The sequence below is a fragment of the Felis catus genome, chromosome X (assembly GCF_018350175.1).
Source record: "Felis catus isolate Fca126 chromosome X, F.catus_Fca126_mat1.0, whole genome shotgun sequence".
NCBI lineage: Eukaryota > Metazoa > Chordata > Mammalia > Carnivora > Felidae > Felis > Felis catus.
In genome coordinates, this window is record NC_058386.1 from 112,232,017 (window position 1) to 112,255,383 (window position 23,367).

Consider the following 23,367-nt stretch of genomic DNA (forward strand, 5'->3'; position numbering starts at 1 on the left):
TGTATTCAATTATATATGCTTATCTACAAGCATATATATGATGCCTACGTATGTTTATGTATAAATGAAATGAATGACAGTAATGATGCCAGGGGTGGGAAGGAAGAATTAGGTATACTCTGTTATTATAAGGTGTTTGTGCTACCTGTGAAGCGGTATAGTGCTCTGTGACAATGGACCCGGATTCCTTCTAAATATATATTGCAAGCTCTAGGTCGACCACCCAAAAAAGTAAAAAAAAAAAAAAAAAAAAAAAAAAAAAATCTGCAAAGATACAAACTACCAAAACCGACTCACAAAAGAAATAGAAAATCCAGGAGCGCCTGGGTGGCTCAGTCGGTTCAGCGCCCGACTCTCGATTTAGGCTCAGGCCATGATCTCACAGTCATGAGATTAAGCCCCACATGGAGCTCCATGCCAGGCGTGAGGCACGCTTAAGATTCTGTCTCCTTCTGAGGTGCCTGGGTGGCTCAGTCGGTTAAGCTTCCGACTTCGACTCGGGTCATGATCTCACGGTTCGTGAGTTCGAGCCCCGCGTTGGGTTCTGTGCTGACAGCTCAGATTCTGGAACCTGCTTCAGATTCTGTGTCTCCCTCTCTCTCTGCCCTTACCCCGCTTGTACTCAGTCTCTCTATCTCCTAAAAAAATAAACAAACATTAAAAAAAAAAAAGTTGGCTGAGGATTTGAATAGCCCTAGAGTTACCATATGACGCAGCAGTTCAATTACTAGAGAAATGAAAACCTATGTCCACACAAAAATTTGCACATGAATTTTCACAGAGCGTCATTAATAGTACCCAAAAAGTGGCAATAATCCGAAGGTCCATAAACTGGTGAATGTCTACACAAAACCTCGTGTGTCTATACAATGGAATATTAGCCGCAAAAAGGAAAGAAGCACTGATATATTCTACAACATGGATGAACCATGAAAATATTATTCTAAGTGAAAGAAGCCAGACACAAAGGAACAAATATTGTCAGCACAGAGCCCATGCGGGACTTGAACTCACAAACCGTGAGATCACGCCCCGAGCCAAAATCAAGCGTCGGACGCTTCCCCCACTGAGCCACCCAGGTGCGCCCGTGCAAGTTTAAAACGGTGAGTCTTGGGGCGCCTGGGTGGCGCAGTCGGTTAAGCATCCGACTTCAGCCAGGTCACGATCTCGCGGTCCGTGAGTTCGAGCCCCGCGTCGGGCTCTGGGCTGATGGCTCAGAGCCTGGAGCCTGCCAGGGATCTATGTGGAGTAAAAAGTGAGCCCAGGGGCGCCTGGGTGGCGCAGTCGGTTAAGCGTCCGACTTCAGCCAGGTCACGATCTCGCGGTCCGGGAGTTCGAGCCCCACGTCAGGCTCTGGGCTGATGGCTCAGAGCCTGGAGCCTGTTTCCGATTCTGTGTCTCCCTCTTTCTCTGCCCCTCCCCCGTTCATGCTCTGTCTCTCTCTGTCCCAAAAATAAATAAACGTTGAAAAAAAAAAAAAAACGGTGAGTCTTGTGGTATGGAAATTATACGGCCAAAAAAGCGATTTTAAAGACTCAAAGCACATATTTCTCATCTGTTAATGGAAACTCTTTCCGTCTTTTTCTCCCTGACCCCACGTCCTTACCCAGGATGGTCCTTCCAAACTCTAGTTTGTCCATCAGTGAAACTGCCTGCCCAGCTGGGCTGGGGTCGCCTGTGGCACCTCAGCTAATCGCTTACATAAATGCGCTGCACTCATATTCATTTTGTATTCTTAGAAATGGGGAGAACTACACCAGAATTCAGCAGCACCGTCTTTTAGTAAGTAAGAGGGAAAACATACGCAGACTGCTTCATTAACAAGATTTATTTGTCTACAGCATTTGTATCAAGGGTGGGAAAAGGCTGGTAGCGTGCCTTCCTGCTAATGTTCAGGAAGGGATGAAATCATCTAATCATCTCCTTTTGTTCACATTTTTCTAAAAAGACCGGGTCTGGATACGAGCCATCTCACATCCTCACCCTCCTTTCGAGCACTGTTGCCTAGAGCTGTGACACTACCCAAATCATCACGTCTGTTGAAAATAAGAAAAACAAAAGAAAAAAAAAATCAAACCGAATCCGCTCACCCATTGCCCAAAGGAACTTTTTAAAAAAATTTTTTTTTCAACGTTTATTTATTTTTGGGACAGAGAGAGACAGAGCATGAACGGGGGAGGGGCAGAGAGAGAGAGGGAGACACAGAATCGGAAACAGGCTCCAGGCTCCGAGCCATCAGCCCAGAGCCCGACGCGGGGCTCGAACTCACGGACCGCGAGATCGTGACCTGGCTGAAGTCGGACGCTCAACCGACTGCGCCACCCAGGCGCCCCTTTTTTTTTTTTTTTTTAATTTTTTTTTAATTTTTTTTTTAATTTTTTTTTTAATTTTTTTTTTAATTTTTTTTTTCCAAAGGAACTTTTTAAATTAGAAACTGCAGGCGTTATTTACCTTGTAAAATGAGGTTTTCATTTTGTTTTTTTACTTTTTTTATCTTATTTTAGAGAGAGCGTGCACTCATGTGCCCGGGGGAGACAGGAAGAGTGAGTGAGAGAGAGAGAGAGAGAGAGAGAGAGAGAGAATCTTAAGCATGCTCTACGCTCGGAGCGGAGCCCGATGCAGGGCTCAATCCCATGACCCTGGGATCATGACCTGAGCCCCAATCAAGAGTCGGATGCTCAATTGACAGTGCTCCACAGGCGCCCCATAAAATGTGATTCTTAACACAATTAGACAGCATTGTTTGAATCCGACCTCCCTCTCACCACTGAAACAGCGTTATTGTTTCAACGTCCTTCAAAACGCTATCATCTGGGGCTCCTTCACAAGAAATCAGTAGGATTTCGCAAGAAAGGTGCCAACTGTCCTGCTCCAGTGGCTTTATTTGCCAGGTGAGGCGGCGCACTTTCTAGAAGTCCCACTCTCGCTGGACCCACCAGCCTGGGACACGCAGAAGGCAAAGGTGAGGGAAGCAGGTGGATATCTCCCGCCACCTTTCAGTGAGCAAAACTGAAACAAATTTCATAGCTAAACATTTCCTCCTTCAGAGCTAAACAGAAAACATATTTTAACTCCTATTGCTGAAAGTTTTGAGGGTGGCTGAATGCCGACTTTACAAAACTAAACTGACAGAGATGATCCACGATTCCTTCACTTAATAATGCAAACAACAACAACAACAACAAAAACCCAACTGAACGGTAACATGTTAAATAGCGCTGCCCTGGCTGCGGTCTGACGAGCAGAAATGCTCGTCAGGGTGGACACTTAGGATTCTTTCTCAAATTCATTTGAGCTTTTATTGCTTTCCTCAATCTCAAAAGACCAACTGATGAACTTCTGAGACTGGTTCTTTATTTTTCAGGCCACAGGGCATGTACTGTAAAGGGATAAAAAGGGAAGCAGACAGAGGAGGCTATGTGTTCCCAAACAGAAGGCCTCAGTGGTGAGTCAGAAAGCAAGGGGTTTGGCAAGCCAAACAGCAGCACAGTTTGATCGAGATGAAATCCATTCAAACTTACTAAAATAGACTGCATCCAGACATTGCCTTTGCCTCCCTGACTCTGTCTTCACAAGGGCGACGGAGTATTCTTTTGCTCAATTAACCTTTGACTAAATTCAGAGCGAGACAGATGGTAAGAAGCATCTATCCTGGGCTATTGATTTTCCAGTAAAATATATTTCCCACATTTCCTGGAAAGGCTTTAGAGTGAGTTCGTTTTCATAACTCTTCTTTTTTTTTTTTTTCCAAAGGGAAAGAGTCATAGAATATGAAGAAATTATTTTAAGAGGCTAAAATGCATAAACAGCCGACCCTTGAACGACACAGCTTTGAACTGCGGGTCCGCTTCCTGTAAATGTCTTTTCTGTTCCTTATGATATTTACATTTTTTTTAAGTTTATTTATTTTTTAGGGGGAGAGAGAGAGACGGAGTGTGAGCAGGGGAAGGGCAGAGAGAGAGAGGGAGACACAGAATCCCAAGCAGGCTCCAGGCTCCAAGCTGTCGGCCCAGAGCCCGATGCGGGGCTCGGACTCCCGCACCGTGAGATCGTGACCTGAGCTGAAGTCGGACGCTTAACCGACTGAGCCACCCAGGAACCCCCCTGTTCCTTATGATATTTTAAATAGCATGTTCTTTTCTCTAGCTAACTTCGCTGTAAGAAGACAGGATGTAATACATATGACATACAAAATATGTGTTAATCAACTGTTCATGTTAGCGGTAAGGCTTCTGGTTAAGCTCTTGGGGAGTCAAGAGTTCTACATGGATCTTCGACCGTGCAGGGGGTCAGCGCCCCTAACTCCCGAGCTGTTCAAGGGTCAACCGTATATGGATGAGTAAGACAGGAAATGGGTAGGTAAAAAAAAAAAAAAAAGTACAGGGAATGTGGAGAAGGAATAAATGGGCAGATGTAGGGAGTAGTTCAGGCTGGTGGATTTAAAAGGGGAAGGTGCACAGAGGATTTTGAGGACAGTGAAAATACCCTGTGTGATACTATAATGATGGATACAGGCCATTATACATTCGTCCAGACCCACAGAACATACAACACCAAGAGGGAACCCCAATGTAAACGATGGACTTTGGGAGATCGTGATACGTCAGCGTAGATCCTTCGCTTGTCACAAGTTGTCACCGATTCTGGTGGGAGACGCTGGTAGCGGGTGAGGCTGTGCGTGTGTGCGGGTGGGAGGGTTCTGCTCGATTTTGCTGTGAACCCCAAACCGCTCTGTAAAATAAAGTCTTAAAAAAGAGGGGGGGGGCGGATAAGCGCTAAAAAGGTAGAGAAAACTCCGGGTGGGAGCAGGTGGGTAGAGAGATGAGTAAGAGGGAAAATGGGGTAAGCAGAAGGTGGGTGGTAAGAGCAGAAATTGCAGGAGGCTTCCTAGGATTTTTATGTGAGGTCACATGTTACACACTCCCCACCTTTCCCACTGCGTACGGGTTCTCCAAGGCATACCCTCTAGGCATCTGCCACAAGTTACAATGAAGTAGAAGAAAGTTAGGAGAAAAATAAATTGTGCTGGCCGCTACTGATTGTACCTTCCTGTTTGGAGGTAGGGAGAGATCATCTCTCCCTCTGCAGACGGATAGATGCTCGCGCCCAGAATCGAATATTCGGATCACTGCGTGTGAATACAGCACTCCACCTTCCCGGGGGGCATTTTGACGGGCGAAGAAGACAGTGCAGTCCACTCTATGACCAGCAGGGAGGGATCGCGGGCGCGCCCACTCTTGCCCGGGGGGATGCGCCCCTGTAGCCCCCCTGCCTGAATTCCCTTCCAGCTCTTCTCTGCTTAGCCAAGTCTCGACACGCTTGAATCCCATCTTCCACTGAACCTTTCCCTTTACTGGTTCTCCAACTTCAGTTTAGTGAGCAGCAGAATCAGCCGTTTCCTGGGGCGCCTGGGTGGCTCAATCGGTTGGGCATCCGACTTCGGCTCAGGTCATGATCTCATGGTTCGTGGGTTCAAGCCCCGTGGTGGGGTCTGTGCGGACAGCTCGGAGCCTGCTTCGGATTCTGGGTCTCCCTCTCCCTCTGCCCCTCCCCCACTCATGCTCTGTCTCTGTCTGTCTCTCTCTCAAAAATAAATAAACATGAAAAAAAAGTACTGTTTCCTGAGATCTATGGCCAGAGATTCTGATATACAGCAAGTCCGGTATGGGGCCCGGACGTGTGCACTTTTAACAAGCTCCCCGGGGCCTTCTGAGGCCGGATCCCCCAACCACGTTTTGAGAAGCCCATCTTAGGACACTTTATAACTGCATCATTCTCTGCCACGTGGCTTCCTATCACGTCTGTCCTACGTTCCCAGTGAGACAGACCATGGGCGCGAAGAGCTAAGCACTGCGCACAGATTCAGCCTGATCGCTAAGCCACATAGATCCCTTTACCTGTTCTTTGTTTTCTCAGTTTTACTGAGGTATGATTGACAAATAAAAAGGGTCTATGCTTGAGGTGTATAACTTGATATATTTTCGAAAGATTTTATTTTTCAGTGATCTCTACACCCGACAGGGGGCTCGAACCCACAACCCCGAGATCAAGAGTCACACGCTGCTCCGACTGAGCCAGCCAGGGACCCCTATAACTTGGGCTTTTGATATAGGTACGCAGTGTGCAGAGATCGCCACAGTCAAGCTAATTAACGCCAGCGCCTCACATCGTTACCATTTTCCTTTGTTGTTGTTGTTCTTTATTTTTAAATGCCTCCTGGCACGTCACAGCAAGTTATGAAGGGCAGAGAAAGCCAACAAGCAGCATAAGATTATTAGAAAAACAATGGATAGAAAAATGGCATGCTGTTTCTCAGTAGTGAGAGAAGTTTAACAAACGGCAGTGAATTTTGAGAACGCGGAAGGAACCACGGTCAGGGGCAGCAAAAGCCTCCTCTGGGCTGCCACGGCCCTAAAGGATCCTGAGCACCTATTCCAAGCACCAGGCCAGGAGTGGGCAAGCCTCAGTTAGACACACTGAACGTGGCTCATGGCACATGCAGGTCTGGGCTGGGTACCCAAAGCCACTTTGGTCACACTGGAGAACTTGCATCAAGGCCCGGGTGGGGCAGAAATCAGCACCCGGTCCCCTGGAAACTTGAAAAGGGGGAGACAAATCTACGGACTTGCAAATTCAAGGAGTCTCTATCCTGCCCAAATTTATCGGATGCGATTGGTTCATTTTACATGTCAACTTGACTAGGTCACAAGGTACCGAGCTTAGACATTATTTGGGTATGTCTGGGAGGGTGTCTGCAGATGGCTTTGGTAGGTTGAGGAAAGCAGACTGCCCACCCCAGCGTGGCTGGGCATCATCCAATCTTTTGAGGGCCTGGAAAGAACAAAAAGGGAGAAGAAGGGAGAATTTGCTCCCTCTGCCTGACTTCTTGAGCTAAAAATATCAGTCTTTTCCTCCCTCAGACTAGAATTTACACCATTGGCTCTCCTGGCCCTCAGGCCTTTGGACAGTTGAACTTCCAGGAATCCAGCTACAGCTCTTCATATGCCTTGCCAAAGTCCTACGTAGAAGATGTTCACTGCAGAATTGTTTAGAGTAGTAAGGTACGAGAAGCTATGCACGTGGCTTTCATATCTCAACTATTGTAAATAATGCTGCAATTAAACATAAGGGTACGTGTATCCCTTCGGATTAGTTCTTGTATTCTCTGGGTAAATACCCAGTAGTACAACTGCTGGATTGTAAAGTAGTTCTATTTTTAACTCTTTGAGTTAAACACACACACACACACACACACACACACACACACACACACACACACACCATTGGAATATTATTCGGCCATAAAAAAGAATGAAAAGAATGAAATCGAGCCATTTGCAATGACACGGATGGAGCGAGAGAGCATAATGCGGAGAGAAACAAGTCAGTCAGAGAGAGAGAAATGGCATACAATTGTATTCATCGAGAAACAAAACAAATGAGCAAAGGGGAACAAAATAAAAGAGAGGAAAGCCAAGAAACGGACTCTCAACCACAGAGAACAAACTGACGGTTACCAGAGGGGAGGTGGGGGGGAACAGTTAAAGAGGTGATGGACGTGCACAGTTAAATAGGTGATAGGAGGGCACTTGTTGTGATGAGCACGGCGTACTTTATGAAAGTGTAGAACCACTATAGTGCACACCTGAAACTAATATAACACTGTATGTTACGTAACGGGATTTTAAATACAAACTTAAAAAAATAAATAGAATCAGCAGAGGCAGAGACAGCTCCAAAGCAGTGTGATGGCATACTCCAGATGCAAAGAGAGAAGAAGCTACTGCAGCGTTTTCATCCACCATTTGACTGCATACTTTCTTTAAAAATTAAATCACAGTGGGGAGGGGGCGCCTAGGTGGCTCAGTCGGTTAAGCGCCAGACTACGGCTCGGGTCATGATCTCACGGTTCGTGGGTTCGAGCCCCATGTCGGACTCTGTGCTGACAGCCCAGAGCCTGGAGCCTGCTTCGGATTCTGTGTCTCTCTCTGTCTGCCCCTCCCCTGCTCGTGCTCTGTGTCTCTCTGTCTCTCTTAAAAATAAACAAACATTTTAAAAATTAAAACAAAAATTAAATCACGGGGGGGTCATCTAGAAACTGGAAGAAATGGTCACGGAGGAAGGAAGAAGGGAGCCTAGCTCTGTTGGGTAATATATTTTAACCTCAGAAATGTAAGAAGAGGGGCGCCTGGCTGGCTCAGTTGGTTGAGTGTCCGACCTCGGCTCAGGTCATGATCTCACGGTTCGTGAGTTCGAGCCCTGCATCAGGCTCTGTGCTGATGGCTCGGAGCCTGGAGCCTGCTTCGGATTCTGTGTCTCCCGCTCTCTCTGCCCTTCCGCCACTCATGCTCTGGCTCTCCCTCTCAAAAATCAGTAAACATTAAAAAAAAAGCTTTTTAAATAAAAAAAAAGAAATGTAAGAAGAAAAATAGTGACAAGATTGTCCCCTATGATTATTGCCCATGTCCCCTATGAAGCTTCTTCTTGAGTTTTCATACCCGCGACCACTCATGTCATCATTATGGAGCAAACTCGTGGAAGGGTGCAATTCTGACTTTTGGAACGCTACGTATAGAGATGTTGAACAAGATTATCTATGGGCAAAATGAAAGGAGTATGCAGTCCAAATGCACATCCAATATTGGGTGAAAAGTGACACTAAGGAGAGCCTGGGTGGCTCAATCGGTTAAGTGTCCGACTCTTGATCTCGGTTCAGGTCACGATCCCACGGTTCGTGAGAGCTGTGCTGATGGCGCAGAGCCTGCTCGAGATTGTCTCTCTCTCTCTCTCTCTCTCTCTCCCTCTCTCTCTCTCTCTCTCTCTCTCAAAAGTGACACTATTTCAGACAAGAAAACTTAGAGCTTACAATGATTTGTCCTTTTCATTAGTGATTGGGCCGAGTCTGGAAAGGAGACGTGAAGGAAAGCAGAGGGAAGATTAAGGAGAATAATACAATTTTTTTTTCTCAAATGGGAACTTATTTTGAGTACTGTATCTGTCCTATTTATAGCTAATATATTTTGACATGTCTGTGTTCAAGCCAGAGTCATTCCACGCCTCCCGCTGTGCCAGAGGGCAGTCTTCCCTCCGGGCTCTCCTCAAATACAAGGTTCATAATATTTTGGAGGACACCATAATGGATTGATTGATTCGAAAATAAAATCACAGTATGTGATCACTTAAAACTAATAGCATTAGAGGAACGTGGGAACTCACCTTCTTAATATCTGGTAAGACTATAGCTAACTGCTGGGTTTCCCCATCACGCCTACTTATGAACCAATTTCTCTTTGGGCTACCTTGGAATTTTTCAGTACGGTGGATGTAAAACTTCTAGACATCTGTAAGAGGCCTACCAGCAGAAGAGCTCCACGGTAGCACGGCTGACCTTAGACCCTTGCGATACTTTACCCGGTCTCCTATGAGCGTCACCTCAACGCATCAGTGGCTCAGCAAGTGAAAAGGTTCCATACAGAGAGTCAAGAAATTTTGTTAGTTCTGATCTGAACACTCACCACAGTATAATAGTTCTTGGTAAGTGGAGTAGTTTCGAATCCTTTGCCAGCCTTGGGGGAGAGGGGTCTCTCTGTGGAATAGACATTTAAATTATGTTAAGATCACACAGATCTAAGATGAACATTTTATAACTGAAGTCGACTCACATACTATAAATTTTGTCAAATGGAAGGATCAGTGGAAATGTACATTCCCCGACAAGTGACAGTCTAATTTTACTAAACTCTAGATGGTCCAAGCTAGGGTTCTTGTCCAGACCCCTTCAATTTCCGAGAAGTTAAGGCCTAGCTAATGAATGGCAGGGCCAGACCAAGAACTTCACTCCGTTCGGGCTCGTTTCTTTACTCCAGTCTGCCTCTCCGCTCACCCCATTCAAAACAGATAAGCCAAATTAATGCTAACCGAACACACATATTTGTAACTTGTAAGTTACTATACAAGTATAGTATAGATATATGTTATAACATAGGTAATAGCAGCCATCCTTTCTTGGGGCTCTCTACTGTGCCAAAAATAAAATAATCAGAATCTCTAACACAGTGAAAACGAGCAGAAAATTCTTCTTTCTTTTACGTATCGTTTGAGTATCATGACATCGTGCTACAAAATGCTGCCTTTCTTTTACCAAGTTAATCTTACCTATTAAACTCATGACTAAGAGACATCCTAACGCATTCTTTCTTAAAAAAAAAAAAACACCTCAGGAAAATACAAGATGGCGGTCATAAATGTTTAACGGTGTCACTAACACTATCGTTCCTCCCCTCATTTTCTCCTTTGCTTCATTTTGTTTTACATTCCATTTTTATCTTGCCATGTGATATGCTGCTTTAAACTCTTTCTGAAGTACAGTCGAGTACATATAAGTAACCAATTCATAAGATATCATCACACTTGACTTTTCTTTTTAAAAAATATTTTCTAGTTTTAAATCTATTACATCCCAACCCTAAAAAATGCAAATTATAGAGAAAACATAAAAACCAATGATTAGTCTGAGTTAACCATCATCAGAGTAACATTATAAAGCATGTCTTCTCATTCTTTTTATATATGTATTTGTGAACACACACACACACACACATACACACAGAGGGATCTTTCTTACTTTACTTATGGTTTTGTAATTCTCCTAACAACCTTTTTAAAAATTTTTTATTTATTTACTTATTTTTAAGTGTTTTCAATTTATTTTGACAGAGAGAGAGAAAGAGAGAGAGAGCCCCAAGCAGGCTCCGTGCCATCAGCGCAGAGCCCGATGTGGGGTTTGATCCCACCAACTGTGAGATCGTGACCTGAGCTGAGATCAAGAGTCGGACGCTTAACCGACCGACCCACCCAGGTACCCCTTTAATCTTATGTTTTTAGGTAAGCTCGAACCCCAGTGTGGGGCTCCAACTCATGACCCCAAGGTCAAGAGTCACATGCCCTACTGACTGAGCCAGCCAGGCGCTCCTCTGTAATTCCATCACATTATCGCATGAATATTTTCTCATTTAACCTTGACTTTTAATTATTATTATATTTAAAATATTATTATATTAAAATAATCCTTTTATTTATTTGGTACTTAATAGCTTTTCAGACATTTTATTTGAGCCTCACGACCCTAGCAGGCAGAGATGATTGCATTTTGCAGAGAAGGTCACTCAGGTCCAGGGAGGTGAAGTTAGTTACCTAAGGGCATGTATCTAGGACATGGCAGGGCCAAGACTGAAGCTCAGGCGTGCCTTGACAAGAGCCTGTGCTCCTAACCAATATGATGTCCAGAGGTAAATCTACCGAAAAGGGCTTGGTCAATGGCATTTGCAGTGATTCCTACTGGCGTTCAGAGAGGCCATCAGTTTGAGCTGGGATGCTCAGAGAAGACCTTGCTGGGCAGGAGGCACTCGATCTAGTCCCGGAGGGTGGTGAGAATTCAAACCAGGAGAGAAAACAGTAGAGAACTTTCTGGGCAGGGAAGATTCCAGAAGCACAGTTGTAGACATGGCAATGCTCAAGGCAGGACTGTTCCTGTGCCAATCAATTGTCCAGCTGGGCCTTGCTGGGTAGGGTGAAAACAAGGCAAAAAGGCAGCCCTCTGGGCCAACTGTGTCACGTCCGAGTGATGACAAGTGGGGTACAGCCAGTTGCTGGAAGCTTCACGCCATTTCAAGATCCTCCTGGATCTACCTGGTGGCTTCACAAGATTGTAAGTGGCAGAGCCAGGACTTGAAATCAAGTATTGTACCAAGCCGGCTGTGCTTCCCAGGCACCACTGTTGGACTCTTAGACTTACTTGAAATTGACAGTTACCAAATTCTTTCAGTGTTTAGGAGGCCAGTTTCCTATAACGTAGTGATAATGGTTCTACTTAGAACTCATAGCCGAGAGCACCTGGGTGGCTCAGTCGGTTCAGCACCCGACTCTTGGTTTCAGCTCAGGTCATGATCTCCCAGTTCGTCAGTTCGAGCTCCACACTGGTCTCCGTGCTAATGGTGCGGAACCCACCTGGGATCCCCTCTCTCTCCCTCTGTCTCTGCCCCTCCCCTGCTCGCTCGCTCTCTAAATAAATAAATAAATAAATAAACAAACAAACAAACAAACCTAAAAACATTTTTTTCTAAAAGAACGCACAATCGTTTTGTGCGACTGTAACATAAGCCAGTCTTGATAAAAATGAAACTTTCTAGAGATACCGGCAAGATAGGGTCAGCTTTCAAAAGCCAGGCTGAACGGGAGGGTAAACAGTAATGGAGAGCCTGCCAAGACGGAGAAGCAGGAAGGAAAGGCCACAGGAATGGGTGATTGCAATGGAAACAAAATGTTACCTATGCGGAGTAGGACGGAGAAACATGAACCGAAAAGAAAGGACTGGCTGCATGGAGGTTCCTGGGTGGCTGAACGGGATGCAAAAAAACAGCTGGTGCTTTAATAAGATCAATACCATTGTCAAACCTCTAGCAGGACTGACAGAGGCCAAAAGAAGACACGAATTACCAATATCAGGAGTGAAACAGGGGCTGTCACTACCTATCAAAAAGATGACAGGGGCACCTGGGTGGTTCAGTCGGTTTATGATCCGACTCTTGATTTCAGCTCAGGGCATGATCCCTGAGTCATGGGATCGAGCCCCGGCGGGCTCTAGGCTGCTCGTGGAGCCTGCTTAAGATTCTCCTTCTCTCTCTCTCTCTCTCTCTCTCTCTCTCTCTCTCTCTGCCCCTCTCCCCTACTCGCACTCTCTTTAAACAAAAAAAAAGATGATAAAGCAATACTCTGAGCAACTCTACACATATTAACTTGATAATTAGACATGAAACGAACCAACTCTTTGGAAAACAAAAACTACCACAACTCACCCAGTATGGACTAGACCATTTGAACAGACTTAGAACTATTAGGGAAATTGAATTTCTAAACTTGAAACTCCAGAAAAAGAAATCTCCAGGCCTATATGGTTTCACTGGAGCACGCTATCACACGTTTAAGGAAGACGCAATACCAATTCTTCACAATCTCTTAGAGAAAATAAGAGGAGGGATAACCTTCCAACTCATTTTATGAAGTCACTATCACACGGACACCAAAGCCAGACAAAGATAGTATAAAAAAATGACAACTGCAGACCAATAGCCCTCATGAATATAGATGCAAAAAACCTTAACAAAATATTAGCAAATAAAATTCCGCAACATTTTTAAAGCATTGTAGACCACGGAATCCATCCCCATGGACACCAGGTTGGTTAAACATTCCAAAATCAATCAATGCAACCCACAATATTAACAGTCTACAAAGAAAAGTCGCATGATAATACCCGTCAGTGCAGAAAAAGCACCTGAGAAAACTCAACAATCCCTCAAGGGGAAGAAACTCCCACCTCCTGTCCCCCCCGAAATAGGAATAAAGTGGAAGTCCTTCAACTCAATAAAGAGTATCTACCAAACACCTGCGGCTGACGTAGACGTACATGGCACAAGATGTAAGGCTGAGCGTGGTCCCCCTGAGATCAGGAACAAGGCAAGGTGGTCTCTCTCACCACCTCTTATTCAATTCAGTTCAGCTCAATTCACTTCAATTCAATTCAACTCAATCGCTGACATCAACCAACGTCATGAAGAATTCAAATGGGTTACCTGGCATAAGAGAACTCCAACAACAGCACTGTCCCACAGATAAAGCCATAAGAAACCCTCCTAATCCTGATATAAAGAGCCTTTTCCAATTAACGTTTGGTTCTTTCCCCTCCCCTGCTGCTGTACAGATTCCTATTGCCTGTTGGTGGTGATGGGACAAAAAGAAATCTAGTGACAATGGGTTTCTCTGGATATGAAACATCTATGTGACATACCCAGGGGATTACAACAGGAAGTCTAAATATAAAGCTCAATCTTAGTTTTGGTTTACAATCAGCAGGAAGAGTCATTTCTTAAGCTGCCTTAATACAAATTTAATTAGCCAGCTACCTAATCTCCTCATCTGATAACTATATTTACCTGCTAATAAAAAGTCTTAGAAGGATTTAATGACCCTTTAACGGAACCAGTTGCAGAAAACAGAATTTGCTTAAAATATCTGTTCTGATCATACTTGCTTCAATATTTCCTTGGCACGGACGTTTTGCCAGGAAAATTTTAATGCAAAGTCCTTAGCTTTTCTCTAAGACAAAAACGAAAAAAAAGATACAATTTATGGTGTTACTGATGTATTGGCAGGAATTTTTTTCATGCATAAATAACACGTTAATTTACAGGTCACCACTGATTTTTAAAATAAAGGACTGAAAATTGTTACCAATGGCTAATTTTCTTATTTATAACGTATCTGACTCAAACAAAGGAGCAAAGGCCCTTAATATATCCTCTGACGCTTATATAATGCCTAATTGATTCATACATATATTTTTCATGAAACAAAATCTTTGAGAAAATGTTTTTGTTCAAAAGGGTTTATTTTTCTCGTGCAACAAGAAAACGAGAGGTACGCAAGCAGGACTGGGAACAATGGCTCCATAATGTCACCACCGTCCAGGTCCCATCATTCTTGGTGAGAGGCTTTTATTATCACGGTCACCAAATCCTACCCTACCTTCAGCCTCAAGCTCATGTTGAAAGGAGTCTCGTGCGTGCGTGTGCGTGCACGAGATACTCAAATATTCTACTTCCTCACTTCCTACGGTAGTAGACTGGTGGCTTCACAGGTCCTCTGAAACCAGTCTCCTCCTGATGGGAGGGAAGAAGCTGTCCCCAGGGCCTTGACCATAATCATCTTCTAGACAAAAGTTACAGTGGAATCTCAAACTTAACACGTCACTCCCCAAGGGCGACTTTACCAGAGCACAAAGCGCTCCTGTCCATAGCAGGCTCAAGGGAAGAAAAGTGGGCACAGCGCTCCCACGGCACCGAAATCTGCAGGGTGGGGGTTTGCACAGGGCGAGGGTTGCTTTGTTCCGTTTTGAAGACAATACAAAGGCACGTGGAATACCGGCCCCGAATGAGAAGTACCCCAGGCTACCACGAATGAAGGTCAGAATCACTGACTATTCAAGTGACCTCAGCGTTACCCGCTTGACCCAAGAATAAACGGAGATCACAGGAGTTCTTGACTTCCATGCCTGATTCAACCTCCCAAACGACCCAAGAGTTTGTGTGGCCGTGGGGTTTAAAACTCTAAATGGATGGTTTCGTTTCAACGAAAGACGCACTTGATCTAGGAGTCATTTTTTTTAAAACTCCTTACACACAAATCTTCCCTAAGCTTACACATCAGTATGAACTTCAGGAAAAGAAATAAAACATTGCGGGGCGCCTGGGTGGCTCAGTCGGGTAAGCATCCGACTTCAGCTCAGGTCATGATCTCGCGGTTCGTGAGTTCGAGCCCCGCATCGGGCTCTGTGTTGACAGCTCGGAGCCCGGAGCCTGCTTCAGATTCTGTGTCTCCCCTTCTCTCTGCCCCTCCCATGCTCATGGTCTCTCTGTCTCTCAATAAGTAAACATTAAAAAAAAATTTTTTTAAAGAAAGAAAATGTTGACAGGTATATTTTCTACACCAAACATAAAATAGCACAACACTGAACTTAACGTGTCCCTCAGCAGCATCCTAAATAGGTTCCGGCCAACTTGCCACCCTGTGGAGGCAGCGAGAGGTGGTATGGGCAAGAATTCGGGTCAACAAAGACTCATCACCTCCTTCCCAACAAGACATTTTCATTACACCGAGCTGATCTCCTCCACCACCCCAAGCTCCCTCTGCTCAGTCCTACCACGGATCCTCTGTGGCTTTGGTCCTCCCTGACCAATCACTATGGGTTGGATTGTCCTCCCCTCTCATCTGGACCCATCCACAGCCTACATGTCTCAAGCCCTACCTCCTCCACGAAGCCACTTCCAACCTCTCCAGCCACAGCACACTCTCTGTCCACTGACAATCTGCTATGTATTTTTATGCTTTATCATCTACCACTTTACGGCGTCAGTTGTCAGTTTCATCTCCGGCTGTTAGCTCTGCCCCGGACTCCAAATCAATAATGACAGCTACCTGCTGGAAATCTTCAGAACGATGACTCTCTGGTGCCTCCACTCAACATGTCCAAAGCAACTCATCATCTTCAGTGAGATCTCCCCGTCACTAGACTATAAACATGAGGACAAAACTCATGTCTTAGGTTTCTCTGACTCACCAGTGCCGGGACAGAGCCTGATATCCCAGTCATGGCAAAGAAACCTTTGCTGGCTGGCTGGGTGCATGACGCCACATGCCCTTAAGGAGCTCACCCTCAAGCTGGACCTCTAGACTTGGAATTATCTTCACCTCCTCCCTTCTGCTCATCACAAATCATCAGCAAATTTTCCTGATTGTTTTTTAACAGTATCTACTGCATCCGCCCACTTTTTCCGCTCCACTATCACAAAAGCAGCCCGCACGGCTCTCTGGATTGCCAAGATCTCAGCAAGAGTCTCTACTGGCTTCCCCACATCCTCGTTGGTTACCCCTACCACTTCTCTGCCATCCAGCCCCCACGTGACCACTAGAAACAGCTTTCGAAACCACATACTGTCCCCTACTATCCCCTGCTTTGTGTTGACACCCTTCTTCATATAGCTCCAGCCGAAGCCCCACTCCTCTTTACGTGCCTTACCCTCAACCCAAATCACCCTACCACCCACTCCACACCTTCCTACCTCCATGCTTTAACTTACTAATGCCCTCTAACCTTCTACCTGTCAGAAGCGTCTTTTCATCCTTCAAGGCCCAATTCAAGTGCTTCCCCCTCCCGCCGAAGTTATTGTTCATAGAACCTTTTTTTTTTTTTTGCCTGCACCAATAGCATCTTGTCTAGACTTAGAGCTTTGTCTGCATTACTTATCCCGTGCTACCCTGTAACAGTTGTCTATGTACACACCTATCTTGACCACTAGACTGTAAGGTCATTAGAGGCAGGGTCCCCGAGGACAGACTAATATAGCCCCACCACCACTACTACCAAGTATCTAACTGATGCTCAGTGAACAAGCTGAACAGAATATAATGACCTGCCCCACGGTATCCATTCATTTTACACATACTTAGAGAGCCTAAACCAAACAGAACATCTCTGCCCTCATGGTGCTTACATTCTCATGGGAATATACAGATGGTAAGTGAAGTAAATAAGCACACGTACACTATGTTAGGTGGAGAGAAATGGTTAACAAAAAATAGAGCAGGGAAGGGGGAGAGGGGCAATGGGGATAGGGCTCCATTTTCTTGGGTGACCAGGGAAGGCCCTACTGCAAAGCGGACAAGTAAGCAGAGACCTGAAGGAGGTGAGGGAACCAGGCATGTAGACATCCAGGGAGCGTCCTAGGCAGAGGATCAGTAAGTGAGGTAGGTGCCCATTTGGCACAGGAAACCGGGAGCCAGTGTGGCTGGAGTGGAATGAGTGAGGGGGAGAAAGGTCAGAGAGGAGGTCAGAGGGGCAACGGGAAGCTGAATCCTGGAGGACCTTGTAGGCTAGTGAGATGACCTTGGCTTTTACTCTTTTTGAGATGGGGAGCCATTACCCAAGTTCCATTTTGAAAGAATCACTCTGGCTGCTGAGTTTAAATTCGGTTTAATTTAAGTAGCAGGCTTCCTGGCCCCAGCTGTCCAGACCTATCCTTGATGGCTGGGTAAGACGCTTCAAGGGGTTACCTAGGTGCTCCAATCAGAGCCAGAGATTGCCACGTGAGTCCTTAACTGAGCTCCAAACCAAAGAGAGTATAGGAGAAACCCTAAGGGAAGGGTCCATAGCCCAGAACAAACAGCCCAGGGCAGTCCACAATGCAGCAGCCAGACTGTGCTACAAGGCATCTCAGCGAGGGACATGATGACAAAGGCATGCTGTCTGTCCACTTCCGGTGTCCTCGCGACAATGCTTGGACAATGCCTTGGGGAATCCCCAGGCAAGGCGGCAAGACCTATGGCTTTCAATCTGGGGGATGAAGACACTGAATCAACGAACAAAGCTAGAGTGAATCTGGAAAGATAGAGACCGTAACAACCAGACCAAAGCAACTGAAAGATGTAGCGAGGGGTAAAAATCAGCTGTGAGAACCATCAAAACCAAGGAAATTCCAAGAAGGCCTGTGAAAATATTTCAGGGATCAACAGAAACATCTCAATTCCCAGTAATAAAAAAAAAAAGCTAAGGGGCACCTAGTTGGCTCTGTCGGTAGAGCATGCAAGTCTTGACCTTGGGGTTGTAAGTTCGTGCCCAATGTTGGGTGTAGACATTACTCAAAAATAAAATCTTCTAAAAAATGCTAAGAAGTCTACACATACATATATAACTATAAATCTTTTAGTAAACATTTATTCCATTAAGGGAGGTGCCCCCTGCCTTAAACCAACACACGACACAGAAAAGCGTGCAAACCAAACTTTCTCTTAAATGCATTCGGGAAAAGCTCCTAAGAGGGGTTATCTGGGGGAGGATGCAAAGGAGAGAGGAATTTGTATCGCCTATATTATACATCTTTGTAATTTTTTAGTTTATTTACGATGAGCCTATGATTATATTAGCCGATAGTATTAATTTTGAGTCATTAAAAAAGCAATGAAGACGTCTACAAAAGAAAAAGCGCACTGAGCAGCTAACCACTCAAAGGAGCCCTTGGGTAAATATTTTGAGGAAGTGAAGAGATATAACAGTGTGAATAACCGAACACTACTTTATCTGTATTGTGACATATTTTTATATACCAGGGTTTTTTTGGTGATGTAGGCAGGGCCTCCTTGCTTAAATAACAAAAGGCAAGGAAGTGACCTAAGAAAGTTCTAGAAAGACTACTGAAGAATTCTTAGATTTCATTCTCCCGATATTATTACAAAAGAGGATAAGCAGTTAGCAGTACGTAAGAGTTAAGGGCAATTTTATTCAGAATCAAAGCAGCCAGACGGCTTCCTGCAGCCCTATGATTGTTATTTCTCGAACACATGTCTGAGGCATTTAGACTTAGGTCTGCTTAAAGAGCTCAGGGCTAAAAAAAGGAAGTTAGCACATGGCCTCTCTTATTATTCTTTTCTACCATGGTGATTCTTAGAGTGGCAGGAAGGGGACATAGTTAAGGTGGAACAGTTGTCTGAGCTTTGAATTCTTTAGCTTTTCTAGGTTTTTGCTGTCTTGATGTAATCGAAATGCAACTTCGTTTCAAAATATCTAATCATCGATTTTTCCCAGTTCCCTCCTACCCTAATTGTCGGCTTATAAATGCAAATACAAACAGTTTCTGTTGACCAATTAAAACTACAAGATTGTCAGTAGGGGGGCGCCTGGATGGCTCAGTCGGTTAAGCGTCCTACTTCGGCTCCGATCATGATCTCATGGTCTGTGAGTTCGAGCCCCTCATCAGGCTCTGTGCTGACAGCTCCGAGCCTGGAGCCTGCTTCGGATTCTGTGTCTCCCTCTCTCTCTGCCCCTACCCCGCTCATGCTCTGTCTCTCTCTCTCTCTCTCTCTCTCTCAAAACTGAATAAACGGTAAAAAAAAAAAAAAATTTAAAAAAAAAAAGATTGTCAGTAGGAATACAAGAGAGTACATGAGTCACGTTCCAAAAGGCTTTTGAAAGATCCACTTACCACTGGACTTAATTTCTCGGACATAATTACTAGGGAACCAGCCTGTTCTGCCATTCAATGTGCCTTCCCACCAGCCTCCTTCTTCAACTCTGGTGACATAAATGATGTCCCCTTTACAAACTGACAGTTCATCTTCATTAGTCTGCTTAAAGTTGAATCTTGCCTTTACTATCAACTGGTGGCCTCCATTTTCCATCATCTCCTAGGGAAATAAAAGCCACACCAGATTAAGCACCCATCTACATGGGGCAGGGGCACAAATGACATGAATTGAGGCAGATAACGTGGGAATGCGCAAGGACAGAACCCCAGGTCCACAGCCGTCTTGAGTCTTTAACTTAGGAGTGGGGCTGGGGTGGGGGAGGGTAATAAACGGCGCAGAAGTGCATGCAACCTTTTGTGTGTATTTTGAAGGGGGCCATAGCTTTCATTCCCCCCTCCCCTCACCAATTGCCTACAGAAAGACACTTGCTAAATGCGCCAGGAAACAAAGTAGAGTGATAAACTATTCCACCCTGCCTCTCCCCAACACCCAGACACGGTCTTACATAATTATAGGGCCAAGATTAAGTACTAATCTACACATAAAATCGGCCTCCCACCTCTCGATGGCTAAGAATATCTTAAATTGGCTGATTTAGTCATATGCAAACATCAAATATCCCGTAGATACCTAAGGCGGAGTTGTTAACCTGTCACGGGCCCCTTTGAGAAGCTGATGCGCACAGGGATCTTTACCTAAACCACCCGTAAGTTCCCGCACAGGAGGTTTGCACACAATTTGAGAGGGTCCAAGGGGGCGCGGAACCGTAGTGTTCATCAGCTCCCCAACGGGGGCCGGGAGCCGTGATCTCAAAAGGTTAAGCGTAGTGTTCATCAGCTCCCCAAAGGGAGCCGTGATCTCAAAAGGTTAAGCGCTTTGGAAGTAATTAAAGTCTTTGGAAGTTACAGCTCCTGATGGCTTAAAGCAAGTGGGTGGCTTTTGACAAGGAATAAAGGTCTCCAAAGAGCCAGCCGAGGATGAGGCGGTTCCTCCCAAATAAAAGCTCCTATTAAGACCAAATGCAGAGCTAACTGGGCTACCCCACGAGGGGAGTTCATCGTCACAGGCTCAATAGGAAGGCACAGAGAAAAAGCAAATGACAGTAACGATGATGATGGCAAGTAATGCATATTGATTGTCTGTTATGTGCCAGGCACTATCTAGTTCTCCTAATAAGCCAGAGGTAGAGGAAATGCCAGCAAGCTGCCATCAGGAAGCCGTTCTAACGACTTCCATTTGCACGGCATTCCCCGCTAAACGAGTCACTCGGTCCCAGGAAGGGAAAGAACTCTGGGACTTCAGCCCCGATTTTCTGACCCTCTGCCCCACATGCCTTTGATGCGCGCCAGCGGGCCAGCCCGAACTGGCGCTAGGTTTAAAGTAGTTTCACCGGCGACGCCCCAAACGCACAGGACGGCTATCTCGCCACACGGGGAGATGAAACCAGGATATCGATTTCATTTGACAGACTGTGAAACAGGCAAGGGGAATTGGCTTCTATACTTACCACTGCCTTTGACTGCCTCTGCAGCCCTGGAGCTGTGCTAACAACTGCTCCCTGTGGGCTTGTCTGAGAACTATTAGCACTAAGAGAAGAGGAACGTCCACATGGTCTTTCTGATAGCTGATCTGTGAAAAGAGGAAAAGGCAAGATAAAGGGAGCCACTCATGTCAGAAGCACGTCTAGAACATAACACAATCTTTCACGGGACATTAGCACGGGCGCCCTGGCCGTAATCCTCACGGTTACCATTCGGAACGTGCCAAGTGAATTTCCTCCCCCCGCCTCCCATTTTGGTGGCCAACTTCTTCATAGCCTTACTGGCCATCGCTGTCCAGTAGAATGAAAAACAGCGACAGAGCCACATTTTCTCTTAACCCATTTCCCTACGACTCTCCCCTCTTGAACCGGTTGAGACAGTACGCCCTGTTATCCAAGGCAGAACTATATTGGGTACCAAACAGCTGTTTGTGGCTCTTATTACTTTGAAATATTTCAAACTTCTCTCTTTGTGTTTTGGCCCTTAACTGGGTGGTTCTTGTCTTCCTCATATGCGGTAATGTGTGTAGCGTATGTAATGTAAATTCTCACAGAAACTGGGGGTGCGGCGGCGGGGGGGGGCGGTGGGCGAGGCGAAGGAGAATCGGAGACAGAGTGTGTCTGGGAAAGATGCGATCTTCAAAAATTACACTCGAAAATCTTCTCTTCCTTGAAACCTTGTGAAATTCGATCAGACCAGCGCTGAGCTGGGTGTTTTCCGTATGCTGGCTTCTCGACAAATTCAAATGAGGGCTTTTTTCCTCTCCGTTTATTTTTAAAAGACGTAAACTGCAAAAGTCTAAAGCCCAAACATTCCCTAGGCGACAAGCTCAGTATCCAAGTAATTTCCTTGATGCTGTGGGTTTTAACTTTCACCTCCTTGTATTTTATAAATATCCGCGGCAAGGGAAGAGACTATAAAACTTGCTAGCAGAGTTTGGCAAAGGAACGTATAATTTGGATGGCATAATGCTAGAATGATACGATCCTCCCTGCCTAGCACTGGCTAGTTGTCATATGTCTTAAATATAGTTACTCGAATTAGCTGTACTTCTGCTATACGCCTTTGCAATAGCTCAAAAGCCTCCTTTTTTTTTTTTCCCAAATAGCAAAAGAACAACTCTAGAGAAGTATTTTTACATTTATTGCTATTATGTACAGCTCTTTTGACTAAAACTATAATTACTTGATAGCTTCCTAGATGCTCCATTCTATTTGGCACTCGACTATATTGTCTGCTCTCGTGCGCTAATTGTTTCACGTGGGTAAGTTGAGTCTCCCTAAATAGATGGCAATTTTCTCAGGGGCGGGGACCATATCTTACACTTCCTTTGTAGCACCTGGCGGTGCTGGGCACACAGCCTGTGGACTCTCCAACAGTCTGAGCACCAAGACCTATGTTTGGGGGGCGGTCAGTCCGATGTGGGTTTGAACCCCAGCTCTGCCACTTACTTCCCGGTTGGGCAACTGTGGGCCGGACTTCCCTTATCTGTAACACGGACCTAATAATAATACCTACCCCCAGGGTCATTTCAAAGAGGAGAACCACCGATGATTCTTAGAATTGCTTAGACCCATGGTGAGGGTTCAGTGCATCTCAACTATGCTTATTCCCACCCAGCTGTAGGAAAGATGCTGTCTCACAGGAGTAAGGTTATACTCCAAGGCTATGGGGTGTTTTTTTCACATTTGCTAGGATTTATAGTTAACGCCTCCAATGTGGTGGGCATTAAACATTTAAATAAAAAATATTCTTTTCACTCACTACGACCCTGAGGTTTCGTTTCCAGTGCAAGGTTCCTGACAAGTTCTTTTTTTCTTTTTAAAGTATGTGGATTTCTTTTTTTTTTTTTTTAATGTTTATTTTTTGAGAGAGAGATTGACAGAGTGTGAGCAGGGGAGAGGCAGAGAGACAGAGGAAGACACAGAATCCGAAACAGGCTCCAGGCTCTGAGCTATCAGCACAGAGCCCGACGCAGGGCTCGAACCCATGAACTGTAAGATCATGACCTGAGCTGAAGTCGGGCGCTCAACCGACTGAGCCACCCAGGCGCCCCACTGACAACTTCTTTTACGTGGACAGACACATACAAAAATCTATGAGAAAAACATGGCTCTAATGGGGAAGTAACTGCTATCTTCTGTAAACTTTATGAAAAGGGGAACTCATCTTTTCCTTTTCATTTTCTGTC

The 23,367-nt window shown here is 45.2% G+C and overlaps 1 protein-coding gene across 6 annotated transcripts in view; it reads right to left on the minus strand.

Annotated features, from left to right (window-relative positions):
* Positions 1 to 23,367, minus strand: part of ARHGEF6 (Rac/Cdc42 guanine nucleotide exchange factor 6) — a 99,762-nt gene that overhangs the window by 45,699 nt on the left and 30,696 nt on the right. For 5 of the 6 annotated variants that reach the window (XM_004000941.5, XM_011279489.4, XM_045051089.1 and 2 more), the window contains 3 exons: positions 21,143 to 21,264; positions 19,593 to 19,794; positions 9,516 to 9,586 (listed from right to left, as the gene is read on the minus strand). In XM_004000941.5, coding sequence (XP_004000990.2) covers positions 9,516 to 9,586; positions 19,593 to 19,794; positions 21,143 to 21,264 — 395 coding nt within the window. The remainder of the gene's footprint in view (positions 1 to 9,515; positions 9,587 to 19,592; positions 19,795 to 21,142; positions 21,265 to 23,367) is intronic. The other variant, XM_045051090.1, reaches the window with a different exon arrangement.